The sequence below is a fragment of the Entelurus aequoreus genome, linkage group LG04, assembly GCF_033978785.1.
Source record: "Entelurus aequoreus isolate RoL-2023_Sb linkage group LG04, RoL_Eaeq_v1.1, whole genome shotgun sequence".
In the NCBI taxonomy this organism is placed as follows: Eukaryota; Metazoa; Chordata; class Actinopteri; order Syngnathiformes; family Syngnathidae; genus Entelurus; species Entelurus aequoreus.
Genome location: NC_084734.1, coordinates 19,776,199 through 19,795,312, shown reverse-complemented (window position 1 = coordinate 19,795,312; position 19,114 = coordinate 19,776,199). Strand labels below are relative to the sequence as shown.

Genomic DNA, 19,114 nt, shown 5'->3' with positions numbered 1-19,114 from the left:
TGGATCTAACATAATATTGTGAGAGTCCAGTCCATAGTGGATCTAACATAATAGTGTGAGAGTCCAGTCCATAGTGGATCTAACATAATAAATGTGAGAGTCCAGTCCATAGTGGGTCTAACATAATAGTGTGAGAGTCCAGTCCATAGTGGATCTAACATAATAGTGTGAGAATCCAGTCCATAGTGGATCTAACATAATAGTGTAAGAGTCCAGTCCATAGTGGATCTAACATAATAGTGAGAGTCCAGTCCATAGTGGATTTAACATAATAGTGTGAGAGTCTAGTCCATAGTGAATCTAACATACTAGTGTGAGAGTCCAGTCCATAGTGGATCTAACATAATAGTGTGAGAGTCCAGTCCATAGTGGATCTAACATAATAGTGTGAGAGTCCAGTCCATAGTGGATCTAACATAATAGTGTGAGAGTCCAGTCCATAGTGGATCTAGAATAATAGTGTGAGAGTCCAGTCCATAGTGGATCTAACATAATAGTGTGAGAGTCCAGTCCATAGTGGATCTAACATAATAGTGAGAGTCCAGTCCATAGTGGATCTAACATAATAGTGTGAGAGTCCAGTCCATAGTGGATCTAGCATAATAGTGTGAAAGTCCAGTCCATAGTGGATCTAACATAATAGTGAGAGAGTTCAGTCCATAGTGGATCTAACATAATAGTGTGAGAGTCCAGTCCATAGTGGATCTAGCATAATAGTGTGAGAGTCCCATCCATAGTGGATCTAACATAATAGTGTGAGAGTCCAGTCCATAGTGGATCTAACATAATAGTGTGAGAGTCCAGTCCATAGTGGATCTAACATAATAGTGAGAGTCCAGTCCATAGTGGATCTAACATAATAGTGTGAAAGTCCAGTCCATAGTGGATCTAACATAATAGTGAGAGAGTTCAGTCCATAGTGGATCTAACATAATAGTGTGAGAGTCCAGTCCATAGTGGATCTAAAATAATGGTGAAAGTCCAGTCCATAGTGGATCTAACATAATAGTGTGAGAGTACAGTCCATAGTGGATCTAACATAATAGTGTGAGAGTCCAGTCCATAGTGGATCTACCATAATAGTGAGAGTCCAGTAACAAGCAACAGTAACAATTCTGCTTTGACACAACATGAGAGTTTGGCGAGAGGACACCGCAGCATTTAGAGAGGCCACGGAACAATTCTTCAAGCGAAACTCTTGTTTTATTTTCAAAGTGAGGGTTTTCGGGAATCAAAAATAAATTGTATTTTTTCCCTCGTCTTGGCCCTCCATGCGCACAGCCGGCAGCGGGGAACGTGGGCAAACACTTATATTTAGACTGGAAACATGCACGGCACATCAGAGCAGATAAGATAGGAGCCGAAGCAAACATCAGACGCACACCCAGGTGATCTGGAAAGTGTGATCTCGCTCTGGCTCGCCGAAGCCCCCCCCCCGCCCGACCACACGGAGCTGGATGCTTTGACAAGATCTCCATGTTCTGTTACCCAGACCTCTTTCAACTGTGAATAAAAAAAAAAGGCTCCTGATATGAGATTTGTTTGGGAAGGGGCGAGGAGAAGCATGGGGAGCCGGCGCAGTCTGCCACGCTTTGATCGTGGAAATGGGAAATATCAAAAGGTGCAGCTCCAAAGCAATGTGTAATTCCTTGCACGCCGGCGCTGCCCGCCCGGAGCAAGCATCCGGCAAACATTTCTCCTAAACTTTGTTGTTCTGGCTCGGCTTGAAAAGGTAATGTGGTTACATTTGCAGCTTTGATGACTTAAACATTTATGATCCGCCACCTTTTGAAGTACTTAGTACTCCAGGACTATATTTATACATAGCTTACTGTTACGCATTGTGGTGGGGAGCGCCACGGTCTGGAGCTGCATGAGTTCTGCGGTCCTTTCAGGAACATGAATTCCAGAATGTACTGTGACATTCTCAAGCGGGGTATTATCCCCCCCTTTAGGCCCTTTGGCAGTTTTCCAACAAAACGAGCCCAAGCTCCTCCAACATCATAGTGCCTTGTTCATGAAGATGATGCTATAGATAGATTTAAGTCTAAGTCCACTCTGGGGTATTAGTATAGTACCGCGATACTAATGAATCATATTCGGTCCTATACCGCCTCTAAAAAGTAGGACGAGTCCATAGTGGATCTATCATAATAGTGTGAGAGTCCAGTCCATAGTGGATCTAACATAATAGTGTGAGAGTCCAGTCCATAGTGGATCTAACATAATAGTGTGAGAGTCCAGTCCATAGTGAATCTAGCATAATAGTGTGAGAGTCCCGTCCATAGTGGATCTAACATAATAGTGTGAGAGTCCCGTCCATAGTGGATCTAACATAACAGTGTGAGAGTCCAGTCCATAGTGGATCTAGCATAATAGTTTGAGAGTCCAGTCCATAGTGGATCTAACATAATAGTGTGAGAGTCCAGTCCATAGTGGATCTAGCATAATAGTGTGAGAGTCCCATCCATAGTGGATCTAACATAATAGTGTGAGAGTCCAGTCCATAGTAAATCTAACATAATAGTGTGAGAGTCCAGTCCATAGTGGATCTAACATAATAGTGTGAGAGTCCAGTCCATAGTGGATCTAACATAATTGTGTGAGAGTCCAGTCCATAGTGGATCTAACATAATAGTGTGAGAGTCCAGTCCATAGTGGATCTAACATAATAGTGTGAGAGTCCAGTCCATAGTGGATCTAACATAATAGTGTGAGAGTCCAGTCCATAGTGGATCTAACATAATAGTGTGAGAGTCAAGTCCATAGTGGATCTAACATAATTGTGTGAGAGTCCAGTCCATAGTGGATCTAACATAATAGTGTGAGAGTCCAGTCCATAGTGGATCTAACATAATAGTGTGAGAGTCCAGTCCATAGTGGATCTAACATAATAGTGTGAGAGTCAAGTCCATAGTGGAATCTAACATATTAGTGTGAGAGTCCAGTCCATAGTGGATCTAACATAATAGTGTGAGAGTCCAGTCCATAGTGGATCTAAAATAATAGTGTGAGAGTCCAGTCCATAGTGGATCTAGCATAATAGTGTGAGAGTCCAGTCCATAGTGGATCTAACATAATAGTGTGAGAGTCCAGTCCATAGTGGAATCTAACATATTAGTGTGAGAGTCCAGTCCATAGTGGGTCTAACATAATAATGTGAAAATCCAGTCCATAGTGGATCTAACATAATAATGTGAGAGTCCAGTCCATAGTGGATCTAACATAATAATGTGAGAGTCCAGTCCATTGTGTATCTAAGATAACAGTGTAAGAGTCCAGTCCATAGTTGATCTAGCATAATAGTGTGAGAGTCCAGTCCATAGTAAATCTAACATAATAGTGTGAGAGTCCAGTCCATAGTAAATCTAACATAATAGTGTGAGAGTCCTGTCCATAGTGGATCTAACATAATAGTGTGAGAGTCCAGTCCATAGTGGATCTAGAATAATAGTGTGAGAGTCCAGTCCATAGTGGATCTAACATAATAGTGTGAGAGTCCAGTCCATAGTAAATCTAACATAATAGTGTGAGAGTCCAGTCCATAGTGGATCTAACATAATAGTGTGAGAGTCCAGTCCATAGTGGATCTAACATAATTGTGTGAGAGTCCAGTCCATAGTGGATCTAACATAATAGTGTGAGAGTCCAGTCCATAGTGGATCTAACATAATAGTGAGAGTCCAGTCCATAGTGGATCTAACATAATAGTGTGAGAGTCAAGTCCATAGTGGAATCTAACATAATAGTGTGAGAGTCCAGTCCATAGTGGATCTAACATAATAGTGTGAGAGTCCAGTCCATAGTGGATCTAAAATAATAGTGTGAGAGTCCAGTCCATAGTGGATCTAACATAATAGTGTGAGAGTCCAGTCCATTGTGTATCTAGCATATTAGTGTGAGAGTCCAGTCCATAGTGGATCTAACATAATAATGTGAGAGTCCAGTCCATAGTGGATCTAACATAATAGTGTGAGAGTCCAGTCCATAGTGGATCTAACATAATTGTGTGAGAGTCCAGTCCATAGTGGATCTAACATAATAGTGTGAGAGTCCAGTCCATAGTGGATCTAACATAATAGTGTGAGAGTCCAGTCCATAGTGGATCTAACATAATAGTGTGAGAGTCCAGTCCATAGTGGATCTAACATAATAGTGTGAGAGTCCAGTCCATAGTGGGTCTAACATAATAATGTGAAAATCCAGTCCATAGTGGATCTAACATAATAATGTGAGAGTCCAGTCCATTGTGTATCTAAGATAACAGTGTAAGAGTCCAGTCCATAGTTGATCTAGCATAATACTGTGAGAGTCCAGTCCATAGTGGATCTAACATAATAGTGTGAGAGTCCAGTTCATAGTAAATCTAACATAATAGTGTGAGAGTCCAGTCCATAGTGGATCTAACATAATAGTGTGAGAGTCCAGTCCATAGTGGATCTAGAATAATAGTGTGAGAGTCCAGTCCATAGTGGATCTAACATAATAGTGTGAGAGTCCAGTCCATAGTAAATCTAACATAATAGTGTGAGAGTCCAGTCCATAGTGGATCTAACATAATAGTGTGAGAGTCCAGTCCATAGTGGATCTAACATAATTGTGTGAGAGTCCAGTCCATAGTGGATCTAACATAATAGTGTGAGAGTCCAGTCCATAGTGGATCTAACATAATAGTGAGAGTCCAGTCCATAGTGGATCTAACATAATAGTGTGAGAGTCAAGTCCATAGTGGAATCTAACATAATAGTGTGAGAGTCCAGTCCATAGTGGATCTAACATAATAGTGTGAGAGTCCAGTCCATAGTGGATCTAAAATAATAGTGTGAGAGTCCAGTCCATAGTGGATCTAGCATAATAGTGTGAGAGTCCAGTCCATAGTGGATCTAACATAATAGTGTGAGAGTCCAGTCCATTGTGTATCTAGCATATTAGTGTGAGAGTCCAGTCCATAGTGGATCTAACATAATAATGTGAGAGTCCAGTCCATAGTGGATCTAACATAATAGTGTGAGAGTCCAGTCCATTGTGTATCTAGCATATTAGTGTGAGAGTCCAGTCCATAGTGGATCTAACATAATAATGTGAGAGTCCAGTCCATAGTGGATCTAACATAATAATGTGAGAGTCCAGTCCATTGTGTATCTAAGATAACAGTGTGAGAGTCCAGTCCATAGTTGATCTAGTTACTAGATCCACTATGGACTGGACTCTCACACTATTATACTAGATTCTAGTATAATAGTGTGAGAGTCCAGTCCATAGTGGATCTAACATAATAGTGTGAGAGTCCAGTCCATAGTAAATCTAACATAATAGTGTGAGAGTCCAGTCCATAGTAAATCTAACATAATAGTGTGAGACACACCGTAGGAGGATACAATAGCTCACCGGCGTCACAATGTAAACAAACGCCATGGGTGGATCTACATCCACTGTAATGATACCAAGTACAGGAGTGTATCTAGTCGATACTACTATGATTACATTGATATTTTTTAGCTTCACAAAATCTTCTTTCGTTAAAAAAAAAAATTATATTATGTTTATACACTTAATAAATGCGTCCCTGGACTAATGAGGACTTTGAATATGACCAATGTTTGATCCTGTAACTACTTGGTATCGGATTGATACCTACATTTGTGGTATTATCCAAAACTAATGAAAAGTATCCAAACAACAGAAGAATAAGTAAATATTACATTTTAACAGAAGTGTAGATCAGTGGCGTGCAGTCACTAGAGGCAGGGGAGGCGGGGCCTCACCTGCCATCATGGAAAGAAAAAAAAAAGTAAAAAGAAAAAAATATATATTAAATTGTTATATGGATCCAGTGATTATACTAAAGTTATTTTCCATTTAACTTCACCAGTTTTAGATTATTTTTATTTTTATTTTCACATTTGCCGTTCAAATACTGAGGAGACGGTGCGGTGATCAGCAGCCAGTTGAGGCACTTGAGCCTCACCATGGATTGCGCAATGACTCGGCTAACGGCTGGCCTGCTGTGCAGTGAGACCGTATTGCTATATGAATTATATTATACATTTCCATAGTGTAGTTAGCTGAGGTATATAATGTACAGTGTATTTTGTCAACAACTGTATGTGTGTAACGTATTTTTAGTGCTGAGCGATCATAAAACTGCTGCCAAGACACACTGTGTGAGGCTCGTCTCATAACCCCGCCTCCAGGTGCCGGTTAACACTCCCGCCGCAGAATGCATCGCCCAACGGGAGCGCCACACCAACCAAAGCCCACACCCAAGACCGAATCCACCCAAAAAAGTCACTTAACAAGAAGCCAAAAAGTGCAAAAACAACAATGCTCGCGCTGCAGGAGCCGCGAACGACCGCAGGGACACAACATTAGGTACACCTGCACTGCAGGTTTATATGTTTGTAAATCTGACTGTGATGATGCAGTCGTGCCTCACCAGACATTAACCTCCCCGCACGCCACTGGTGTAGATAGAACATGTTAAAACAAAAAATTTGCAGATATTAACAGTAAATTAACAAGTAGATTAATCATTCATTTTCTACCACTTGTCCTTAATATCCATCCATCCATCCATCCATTTTCTGGATGAATGGATGGATATTAAAGGCCTACTGAAATTAATTTTTTTTTATTTAAACGGGGATAGCAGATCCATTCTATGTGTCATACTTGATCATTTCGCGATATTGCCATATTTTTGCTGAAAGGATTTAGTATAGAACATCGACGATAAAGTTCGCAACTTTTGGTCTATGATAAAAAAAAAAGCCTTGCCCCTACCGGAAGTAGCGTGACGACACCGGAGGAAGGACTGCTCATATTTTCCTATTGTTTACACCAGCAGCGAGAGAGATTCGGACAGAGAAAGCGACGATTACCCCATTAATTTGAGCGAGGATGAAAGATTTGTGGATGAGGTACGTGAAAGTGAAGGACTAGCGTGCAGTGCAGGACGTATATTTTTTCGCTCTGACCGTAACTTAGGTACAAGCTGGCTCATTGGATTCCACACTCTCTCCTTTTTCTATTGTGGATCACGGATTTGTATTTTAAACCACCTCGGATACTATATCCTCTTAAAAATGAGAGTCGAGAACGCGAAATGGACATTCACTGTGACTTTTATCTCCACGACAACACATTGGTGAAGCTCTTTAGCTACTGAGCTAACGTGATAGAATCGGGCTTTACTGCATATAGAAACAAAACAAATAAGTCCCTGACTGGAAGGATAGACAGAAGATCAACAATACTACCAAACTCTGGACATGTAAATAAACGGTTAATGCTTTCAAGCTTGGCGAAGCTTAATAATGCTGTTGCTAACGACGCCATTTAAGCTAACTTAGCTACGGAACCTCGACAGAGCTATGCTAAAAACATTAGCTCTGCACCTACGCCAGCTCTCATCTGCTCATCACGACCCGTGCTCACCTGCGTTCCAGCGACCGACGGTACGACTAAGGACTTCACCCGATCACCGATGCAGGTTGGCGGCCCGGAGACGGAGGAAGTCAAGGTGAGGTCGTTCGGCTAGCGTGTCTACTATCCTCAAAGTGCTCCTTGTTGTGTTGCTGTAGTCCGCCGCTAATACACCGATCGCACCTACAGCTTTCTTCTTTGCAGTCTCCATTGTTCATTAAACAAATTGCAAAAGATTCACCAACACAGATGTCCAGAATACTGTGGAATTTTGAAATGAAAACAGAGCTTTTTGTATTGGATTCAATGGGCTCCGAATACTTCCGCTTCCACTGTTGACGTCACGCGCAAACGTCATCATATCGAAACGTTTTCAGCCGGAATTTGGCGGGAAATTTAAAATTGCACTTTATAAGTTGACCCGGCCGTATTGGCGTGTGTTGCAATGTTAAGATTTCATCATTGATATATAAACTATCCGACTGCGTGGTCGGTAGTAGTGGGTTTCAGTAGACCTTTAAGGACAAGTGGTAGAAATGTTGACAAAATAATAGAATGATAAATGACACAATATGTTACTGCATACGTCAGCAGACTAATTAGGAGCCTTTGTTTGCGTACTTACTACTAAAAGACAAGTTGTCTAATATGTTCAGTATTTTATTTAAGGTAGAAATTGCAATAATAAACATATGTTTAATGTACCGTAAGATTTTTTGTTAAAATAAAGCCAATAATGCAATTTTTTGTGGTCAGTATCAAAGTACCGAAAAGTATCGAAATACATTTTGGTACCGTTCCCGGTACCAAAATATTGGTATCGGGACAACACTAGTCCACTCACCAAGTCCGTGTCGGTGTGTTGACATGGGAGGCATGGTTGACCACACTTTGTTGACAGGGTTATAACTCTCCACCATGTTGGACGTCTTAAGTCCATCCCGTCCACCAACCACGTACAACTTGTTGTCTATCACGGCCACACCAAACTGCAGTCGGCGTCCGTTCATGACTCCCACTGGGACCCAGGTGTTGGTCCTCAGGTCGTACTTCTCAATGGTGGTGGAGCCTAAATGCATGAATCCTACTTTAGATTCATCCTTGGATTTGTACTGTAGATGACTACTACCTTTGGTGGCATCCATGCCTCCTACAGCATACAAAGCCCCCACTGTGGACTTTCTGGGTTTGGTTCTTGGACTTTGGAACATGGGACGGCGCTCAGGCAGAAGATGGTACTTCATGGCCTCCATCAGCAGTTTTTGACATTCCAGGTCATCAGAGAACATCTTGTTGTTTTCCAGGTCCGCAATGAGCTGTTGTTCAAAACAATGGAGAGTATTTATATATATGCATACAATAAATACTTTACAAAGCTACACACCACCTTTTAAAGAGATACAATCCAGGATCTTTTAATTTATTGATACTTAACATTTATTTGTAATCATTTTTTTATCTTGTTTTTCCAATTTTGACTCAAATATCAGACTACTTTCCCTAAAAAAGTCTGAAACCGGTCATCCAAGCCGCAGGGTCTCAAGATGTATACATACTAGGGTTGTCCCGATACTAATATTTTGGTACCGGTACAAAAATGTATTCCGATACTTTTTATAAATAAAGGACACCACAAAAAATGGCATTATTGACTTTATTTCAACAAAAAATCTTAAGGTACATTAAACATGTGTGTTTTTTTGCAACTTTTTCCTTAAATAAAATAGTGAACATACTAGACAACTTGTCTTTTAGTAGTAAGTAAACAAACAAAGACTCCTAATTAGTCTGCTGACGTATGCAGTAACATATTGTGTCATTTATCTACCTATTATTTTGTCAACATTATGAGTGACAAACTGTAAAAATTGATTATTAATCTACTTGTTCATTTACTGTTAATAACTGCTTACTTTCTGTTTTTAACATGTTCCATCTACACTTCTGTTAAAATGTAATAATCAGTTATTATTCTGTTGTTTGGATACTGCACATTAGTTTTGAATGATACCACCAATTTGGGTACCGATCCGATACCAAGTAGTTACAGGATCATACAATGGTCATAATTTAGGTCCTCATGTGTCCAGGGACGTATTTCCCGAGTTTATAAACATAATACACATTTTTTTTAAAAGAAAAAAAGATTTTGTGATGCTGAAAAATATCGATGTAATCATAGTAGCATCGACTAGATACGCTATTGTACTTGGTATCATTACAGTGGATGTCAGTTTGTTTACATTGTGATGCCGGTGAGCTATGGTGTGTAGTGAAGCATGTTTAGCTATTCCTCGTCCTGCAGTGATAATGATACTTGTAAGAAACTTACTTTAGGCAAGGATTAGTGATTTAGAAGTAGCTAAAACACTTTCTGAGGGCGTTTCAGTGTTATAACTTCACCTTTATCATTAGTTTTTCAGCCAGCCGGGGGGGTGGACCGGTACTTTTTAGAGGGCGGTATAGTACCGAATATGATTCATTAGTATCGCAGTACTATACCAGTACCGGTATACCGTACAACCCTAATACATACAAACCAACAGATGGCCCCTAACGGATCCTCCTTAAGCAAGTCAGACCTTCTCTTCCTGTCATTCCCAGACGCCAACACACACCTTTAATAGTGCCAGAAACCGCCATTGCCGCCATGATTTATTGGTGCCCCGATCAAGCTATAGTGTTTGCACACTCACGTCCTCACCGTTCTTGTTACGTTGACAGGGATGTTAACGTGTGATGATAATCGCGAGTCAAAGGGTTGAGGCACCAATAAATGTGGATATTGGCGCCCCCTGGGCTATTGCCCATGTGGCCCGTTTCTAAAATAACCACTGCATACTAATTACCTAAAGAAATGCTGAAAGTTTGTTAGCCAATATTGGAGGCGTTCATATAATACATGGAAAATAATACACACAAACTATATGTATTGGCTTTTTTGTCTTCCATTTTGTCATTATCTACTTCTTTTCTATTTATATGTTAAACAAAAGGGACAAGCGGTAGAAAATGGAAGGATGGATAGATATCATTATATAATATTTTTACTGTTAGGGGTTTCCCAATGACCTCTGTTACAATACCGATACGAATATTGGCCAATATCGATAATGATCCAATAAAATAGGTTGGCAGAATTTTTAAAGGTCTTTTATAGACCTATGAAGGGTAAGGCTAAGTCTAAGACTAGATCTGACCAATCTAAGTCTTAGACAAAATGGGACTAATCTAAATCTAAGGATTGTTGTTTTTCTCATTATGATAGGGGGAAACCATCCTTGCCCAGGCACACCCTCCTAGTTTTTGGAGTATAAATATTTGGGTTTTGGCACCAACCGCCTGGATTAGATGTGACAAATCTAAGTCTAAGACTAGATGTGACCAATCTAAGTCTAAGACTAGATGTGACCATCTAAGTCTAAGACTAGATGTGACCGATCTAAGTCTAAGACTAGATGTGACCATCTAAGTCTAAAACTAGATCTGACCAATCTAAGTCTAAGACTAGATGTGACTAATCTAAGTCTAAGGATTGTGTTTTTTCTTACTACGATAGGGCGAAACCATCCTTGCCCAGGCACACCCTCCTGGTTTTTGGAGTATAAATATTTGGGTTTTGGCACCAACCGCTTGGATTAGATGTCCATCCATCCATCCATCCATCTTCTTCCGCTTATCTGAGGTCGGGTCGCGGGGGCAGCAGCCTAAGCAGGGAAGCCCAGACTTCCCTCTCCCCAGCCACTTCGTCCAGCTCTTCCTGGGGGATCCCGAGCCGTTCCCAGGCCAGCCGGGAGACATAGTCTTCCCAACGTGTCCTGGGTCTTCCCCGTGGCCTCCTACCGGTCGGACGTGCCCTAAACACCTCCCGAGGGAGGTGTTCGGGGAGGTGTTCGGGTGGCATCCTGACCAGATGCTCCAACCACCTCATCTGGCTCCTCTCGATGTGGAGGAGCAGCGGCTTTACTTTGAGCTCCTCCCGGATGGCAGAGCTTCTCACCCTATCTCTAAGGGAGAGCCCCGCCACCCGGTGGAGGAAACTCATTTTGGCCGCTTGTACCCGTGATCTTGTCCTTTCGGTCATAACCCAAAGCTCATGACCATAGGTGAGGATGGGAACGTAGATCGACCGGTAAATTGAGAGCTTTGCCTTCAGGCTCAGCTCCTTCTATACCACAACGGATCGATACAGCGTCCGCATTACTGAAGACGCCGCACCGATCCGCCAGTCGATCTCACGATCCAGTCTTCCCTCACTCGTGAACAAGACTCCGAAGTACTTGAACTCCTCCACTTGGGGCAGGGTCTCCTCCGCAACCCGGAGATGGCACTCCACCCTTTTCCGGGCGAGAACCCTGGACTCGGACTTGGAGGTGCTGATTCTCATCCCAGTCGCTTCACACTCAGCTGCGAACCGATCCAGTGAGAGCTGAAGATCCTGGCCAGATGAAGCCATCAGGACCACATCATCTGCAAAAAGCAGAGACCTAATCCTGCAGCCACCAAACCAGATCGCCTCAACGCCCTGACTGCGCCTAGAAATTCTGTCCATAAAAGATATGAACAGAATCGGTGACAAAGGGCAGCCTTGGCGGAGTCCAATCCTCACTGGAAATGTGTCCGACTTACTGCCGGCAATGCGGACCAAGCTCTGACACTGATCATACAGGGAGCGGACCGCCACAATCAGACAGTCCGATACCCCATACTCTCTGAGAACTCCCCACAGGACTTCCCGAGGGACACGGTCGAATGCCTTCTCCAAGACCACAAAGCACATGTATACTGGTTGGGCAAACTCCCATGCACCCTCAAGAACCCTGCCGAGAGTATAGAGCTGGTCCACAGTTCCACGACCAGGACGAAAACCACACTGTTCCTCCTGAATCCGAGTATAAATATTTGGGTTTCCCCCCATCCTTGCCCAGGCACATCCTCCTGGTTTTTGGAGTATAAATATTTGGGTTTTGGCACCAACCGCCTGGATTAGATGTGACCAATCTAAGTCTAAGACTACATGTGACCAATCTAAGTCTAAGACTAGATGTGACCAATCTAAGTCTAAGACTAGATGTGACCATCTAAGTCTAAGACTAGATCTGACCAATTTAAGTCTAAGAGTAGATGTGACTAATCAAAGTCTAACAATTGTGTTTTTTCTTACTACAATAGGGCAAAACCATCCTTGCCCAGGCACACCCTCCTGGTTTTTGGAGTATAAATATTTGGGTTTTGGCACCAACCGCTTGGATTAGATGTGACCAATCTAAGTAATCCGGGTCGTTGTCATATTGTCATTCCATATGTATCAGGTCTATCTGAGAAACTCAGAAGAATTTTAATCCAACACTTCAAAGCAGGCAACACCCTGGGACAGAGACTGGTACATCCCAAAGACCGGACACCCCACTCCCACAAAAACAATCTGGTGTATGCTATCCAGTGTAATGATGAATGCACTGATTCATAAATTGGGGAAACAAAACAACCACTAAGATGACGCTTGGCACAGCATAGTCTTCAGACCGGGACTCAGATGTCTACCTGCACCTCAGGGAGAAACAGCACTCCTTTGACAACATACATGTACACATTCTGGACAGGGAGGACGGATGGTACGGAAGAGGAGTGAGGGAAGGTAGAAAAACCATCCCTGAACAGAGGAGGTGGCCTGTGACACCACCTGTCTCCCACATACAACACTGTCCTTTCAACCATTCCTAAAAGACTCTGCAATTTAGCCTCCAACGAATAACAAAATTTGGAAACATTCTGGCCACAGAAGGTGACCAGAATGCCGTTTGTTTACAACTGAATGGAATGCCTACGCGGCGGAGTCTGACTATTTTGGACTGGTAGGATTCGATCCACAGCGATCGTTCTGCCACACAATACCTCAGTGCTAACGAGGGGAATTTACACGTTGGCGTTGACAGTTAGGATAGTTGTTTTTCTCACTACGATAGGGCGAAACCATCCTTGCCCAGGCACACCCTTCTGGTTTTTGGAGTATAAATATTTGGGTTTTGGCACCAACCGCTTGGATTAGATGTGACCAATTTAAGTTTAAGACTAGATGTGACCAATCTAAGTCTAAGACTAGATGTGACCAAACTAAGTCTAGGACTAGATCTGACCAATCTAAGTCTAAGACTAAATGTGAACAATCTAAGTCTAAGACTAGATGTGACCAATCTTAGTCGAAGACTATATGTGACCATCTAAGTCTAAGACTAGAGGTGACCAGTCTAAGACTAGATGTGACTAATTTAAGTCTAACAATTGTTGTTTTTCTCACTACGATAGGGCGAAACCATCCTTGCCCAGGCACACCCTCCTGGTTTTTGGAGTATAAATATTTGGGTTTTGGCACCACCCGCTTAGATTAGATGTGACCAATCTAAGTCTAAGACTAGATGTGACCAATGTAAGTCTAAAACCAGATGTGACCAACCTAAGTCTAAGACTAGATCTGACCAACCCAAGCCTAAGACTAGATCTGACCAATCTAAATCAAAGACTAAATGTGACCAATCTAAGTCTAAGACTAGATGTGACCAATCTAAGTCTGAGACTAGATGTGACCATTCTAAGTCTAAGACTAGATCTGACCAATCTAAGTGTAAGACTAGATGTGACTAATCTAAATCTAAGGATTGTTGTTTTTCTCACTACTATAGGGCAAAACCATCCTTGCCCAGGCACACCCTCCTGGTTTTTGGTTTTGGACTATAAATATTTGGGTTTTGGCACCAACCGCTTGGATTAGATGTGACCAATCTAAGTCTAAGACTAGATCTGACCAATCTAAGTCTAAGACTAGATGTGACCAATCTAAGTCTAAGACTAGACCTGACCAATCTAAGTCTAAGATTAAATGTGACCAATCTAAATCTAAGACTAGATGTGACCAATCTAAGTTTAAGACTAGATGTGACTAATCTAAATCTAAGGATTGTTGTTTTTCTCACTACGATAGGGCGAATCCATCCTTGCCCAGGCATACCCTCCTGGTTTTTGAAGTATAAGTATTTGGGTTTTGGCACCAACCGCTTGGATTAGATGTGACCAATCTAAGTCTAAGACTAGATGTGAACAACATAAGTCTAGGACTAGATCTGACCAATCTAAGTCCAAGACTAAATGTGACCATCTAAGTCTAAGACTAGATGTCACCAATCAAAGTCTAAGACTAGATCTGACCAATCTAAGTCTAAGACTAGATGTGACTAATCTAAGTCCAAGACTAGATCTGACCCATCTAAGTCTAAGACTAGATGTGACTAATCTAAGTCTAAAACTAGATTTGACCAATCTAAGTATAAGACTAGATGTGACCAATCTAAGTCTAAGACTAGATGTGACTAATCTAAGTCTAAGACTAAATCTGACCCATCTAAGTCTAAGACTAGTTCTGACCAATCTAAGTATAAGACTTGATGTGACCAATCTAAGTCTAAGACGAGATCTGACCAGTCTAAGTCTATGATCACGAACTGATGAAGTCTACTCAGATGAGAGGTGAAACATCTTCTGAGACAAACCAAGCAGTCCAGTTGCGAACGGTCCTTTATAGAATCACATTGGATTGAGCTTTTGAAGACCCTAATGGCAATATTCCAGGTTATACGAGCAGATAAGAACATATTTTGTGTCACCTGAGGAGGAAGAAGAGGCAGCCGGATATAAGAGAGGAGGACCCCGAGATCCTGTTGTCGATTCTGGACGTCGTGCCTCACCCACAGCATCAGAGCCTGGAAGATGGTCTCTTCGTCGGGCACGTTGATGTCATCGCTGGACAGAAGTTTGACAATCTCGGCCGTGGGCAGCAGCAGGAACTCCTGATTCTGAATGACCTCCAGGAAGTTTTCCTGTAGGAGATACCAAGGAGACAGGCAATCATCAGTCATCCCACCCCTGGGACAGTGTGTCTATTTTAATGAGAACAAAAGCACAAAGAGGAGTTCTACAGTCTTCTCCTTACAGTAGCTGATAACAGCAGTGACTTATGCTCTGGCTCTCTAAATTCTATGGGAGCCGATATAACTGTCTTCTTGAGATTATTAAATAAAGGCTGCAGGAAACACCTCTTCATCGGCTTACAAAACATTTTTTTTGCTGCTGATCATACATGACAGCGTTAAGGCTTTAATAAGTCTTTTTAACGAGTGACATAAAGGCACTGCATTATCAGCACGCCGCTGCAAGTTTGGGTGTGGGAGCGCTTCACCATTGCCCTCCTAAAGATTGATCTTCCATTTACTGGCCAACAGCCGGGGCCGTATCACAACCCTGCATGGCAACCCCTTCAAGGACACCATCTCTTGGGGCACTTCCTATAGAGATGATGCGATATAAAACACCCCCTGCACGCCCCTGCATTATCTTATCACCACAAGGAGACCAAAAACCGCTGGGTTTCTGAACAGAGCTTTAATTATTAAGCTGCCTCAGCAGATGCTCTCCAATTATCTAAAACAAGCACACTATTGATCATTAACGTCAAGATTACAGTGTGTCGCTCCGATCCATTACGCCGGCGGGATTTAAGAGCTCCATGCCATGTGCCTTAATGAAAAGAGGGATGTGCATTGATCACTCGCGGTTACGCTTGACGGAAAGACTCTTTGACGTTGCTTTCGGACCGGTTAGTCCTAATTACCAGTCTGACGGGAAGATTGAAAGCTCGGGCCGCGTTTGTTTCATAACGATCTGAAAGGATGTGGTTTCGCATGCTTGCGAGCTCACTGGTGGGTAAAACAAGAGCGGCGGGAGTGGATATGCATCGATTAAAACCCCTAAGAGAAAGAGTAATTGTAGGTTAAGCTCCGATTTTTGTTAGTCGTGTTAAAACTAGTGTGTAAAAACCAAGGGACAACACTCGCTTTGTTATAGAAATTACCGTATTTTCCAGATTATAGGGCGCACTGCCGATGAATGGTCTATTTTCGATCTTTTTTTCATATATAAAGCGCACTGGATTATAAGGCGCATTAAAGCCTACTGAAACCCACTACTACCGACCACGCAGTCTGATAGTTTATACATCAATGATGAAATCTTAACATTGCAACACATGCCAATACGGCCGGGTTAGATTAGCAAAGTGCAATGTTAAATTTCCCGCGAAATATCCTGCTGAAAACGTCTCGGTGTGATGACGTTTGCGCGTGACGTCACGGATTGTAGCGGACATTTTGGGACACCATTGTGGCCAGCTATTAAGTCGTCTGTTTTCATCGCAAAATTCCACAGTATTCTGGACATCTGTGTCGGTGAATCTTTTGCAATTTGTTTAATGAACAATGGAGACAGCAAAGAAGAAAGCTGTAAGTGGGAAGCGGTGTATTAGCGGCCGGCTGCAGCAACACAAACACGTTTCATTGTTTACATTCCCGAAAGATGACAGTCAAGCTTTACCATTGGCCTATGGAGAACTGGGACAACAGAGACTCTTACCAGGAGGACTTTGAGTTGGATACGCAGACGCGGTACCGTGAGTACGCAGCTGCGGCTTCAAAACATTTGATCGCTTGCCCGTACGTGTGTGCCGCTAGGTGCATGTCACGTACGTAACTTTGGGGAAATACATGTGCTGTATGAACTTTGCGGAGGTGAACAGTACTTTGGGCTGTGGGATTGAGTGTGTTGTGCGGGTGTTTGATTTGTATTGGCGGGTTATATGGACGGGAGGGGAGCTGTTTGTTATGCGGGATTAATTTGTGGCATATTAAATATTAGCCTGGTTGTGTTGTGGCTAATAGAGTATATACAGTATATGTCTTGGGTTTATTTACTGTTTTAGTCATTCCCAGCTGATTATCAGGTCCCACCCGCCTCTCACAGCATCTTCCCTATCTGAATCGCTTCCACTGCTCTCTAGTCCGTCACTCTCACTTTCCTCACGAATCTTTCATCCTCGCTGAAATTAATGGGGAAATTGTCGCTTTCTCGGTCGGAATCGCTCTCGCTGCTGGTGGCCATGATTGTAAACAATGTGCAGATGTGAGGAGCTCCATAACCTGTGACGTCACGCTACTTCCGGTACAGGCAAGGCTTTTTTTATCAGCGACCAAAAGTTGCGAACTTTATTGTCGATGTTCTCTACTAAATCCTTTCAGCAAAAATATGGCAATATCGCGAAATGATCAAGTATGACACATAGAATGGACCTGCTATCCCCGTTTGAATAAGAAAATCGCATTTCAGTAGGCCTTTAAAGGTGTCATATTTATTTGTATTTTTTTCTAAATTGAAAACACTTCTTTGTGGTCTACATAACATGTAATGGTGGTTCTTTGGTCCGTTTTGTGGGCGGTCTTATTTATGTGGCTCACCTGTTCCTCCCTGTCATCTTTGTTGTAGCGGTGTAGCGTGCAAGGACGGGTGTGGAAGAAGTGTCAAAAGATGGAGCTAACTGTTTTAATGACATTCAGACTTTACTTCAATCAATAATGGAGCAGCATCTCCTCATCCGTGGCTCACTAGTGCAACAACAACGCCGGAAATGTGTCCCGTGAAAAAAACTTCCGACCGGAACTCTCTAATAACTAAAGTTCCTTGGGTGAATAAAGTAAACTCACTGCACCGGTATGTTTTAGCGCTTTCATTGCGAGTTTACAGACAGATATAAGTAAGAACTTTACAGTACTTTATATTAGAAATGGCAACAGCGGAGGATGAATGTCCCATAACAAGAGGCTTATCGGCTACGGTGTCGTCACAGACTACAAAGGCGGACTCGCGCAATTTTTCAGGACTTATGCAGATCCCAAATACACATCAGCAGGTACCAGAAGGTAAGAAAAGTTTGTTTTTGCATAATAATGCAAAACAAAACTCCAGATAATATGTCTTACCTTATACACACACCATAATATTACTACTGTGTTGAAGCACAGTACAATACATCAAGCGGTGCGGCTTCACAGCTTACCAAAGTCCTACTAAAAAATGATCGATTTTTGAGCGCTGTGTGTAATGTTCTATATTTTCCAATGGAACATATGAAATGTTGGTGTTGTTTACTTGAGTCATATTGAAGTCTACACATATCTCTTATGTTTGACTGCCATCTACTGGTCACACTTATCATTACACCATGTACCAAATAAAATAGCTCCGAAGTTGGTAAGCAAAACCAGAATTATTCCTTACATTAGGCACACCGGGTTATTAGGCGCACTGTCAAGTTTTTAGAGAAAAAAAAAGGATTTTGAGTGCGCCTTATAGTCCGGAAAATACAGTATACGTTGGATTAGATGTATATACCACTTTTCTAGACACTCAAAGCGCTTCACAGAGAACTGGGAAACATTCATTCACTTCATATTCCCCTTGGGCCCTATGGCCGCTCTGACCACCACCAAACATTCTAGGACGAGGATGGCTGAAGCTGGAAACGAACCTGGAAGCCTCAGGTTCATCTGAGCCACGCCGGCCCAATGTCATCTTGAGAATGAATGTCTTCTGCAGGGGACGTTTTTATTACTGGTCCACGTCTTTTGTAAGAAATATAACCTTGTTATGGGGGGACATGTCCACTGCACTTTTTTAAAAAGTAGTTTTTTTCCCCTGCAGTTTTTAACGCCAAAAAATGATACACGCTATTGAATAGAGGCAAGTCAAACAATAGGGCCAGGCGGAAAATGGTAAAAAACACCCAATCTGATGTGTTTTGCCCTCAAGT

At 42.2% G+C, this 19,114-nt stretch overlaps 1 protein-coding gene and 1 long non-coding RNA gene across 7 annotated transcripts in view; one reads left to right on the top strand and one right to left on the bottom strand.

Annotated features, from left to right (window-relative positions):
- Window positions 1-19,114, top strand: part of LOC133648368 (uncharacterized) — a 326,771-nt gene that overhangs the window by 140,950 nt on the left and 166,707 nt on the right. Inside the window, exon 4 of one of the 4 annotated variants that reach the window (XR_009825863.1) lies at window positions 15,092-15,494. The exons of 2 other annotated variants lie outside the window; for them this stretch is intronic. This is a non-coding gene — a long non-coding RNA (uncharacterized LOC133648368). Of the gene's footprint in view, window positions 1-15,088; window positions 15,495-19,114 lie in introns of those variants that run through there. One more of the 4 variants, XR_009825864.1, reaches the window with a different exon arrangement.
- The window catches only part of LOC133648367 (kelch-like protein 4), a 207,459-nt gene that overhangs the window by 48,749 nt on the left and 139,596 nt on the right, over window positions 1-19,114 (bottom strand). For 2 of the 3 annotated variants that reach the window (XM_062044391.1, XM_062044390.1), the window contains exons 5-7: window positions 15,084-15,296; window positions 8,555-8,741; window positions 8,270-8,494 (exon numbers count right to left, since the gene is read on the bottom strand). In XM_062044391.1, the coding sequence (XP_061900375.1) occupies window positions 8,270-8,494; window positions 8,555-8,741; window positions 15,084-15,296 (625 nt within the window). Of the gene's footprint in view, window positions 1-8,269; window positions 8,742-15,083; window positions 15,297-19,114 lie in introns of all 3 variants that reach the window. The other variant, XM_062044389.1, reaches the window with a different exon arrangement.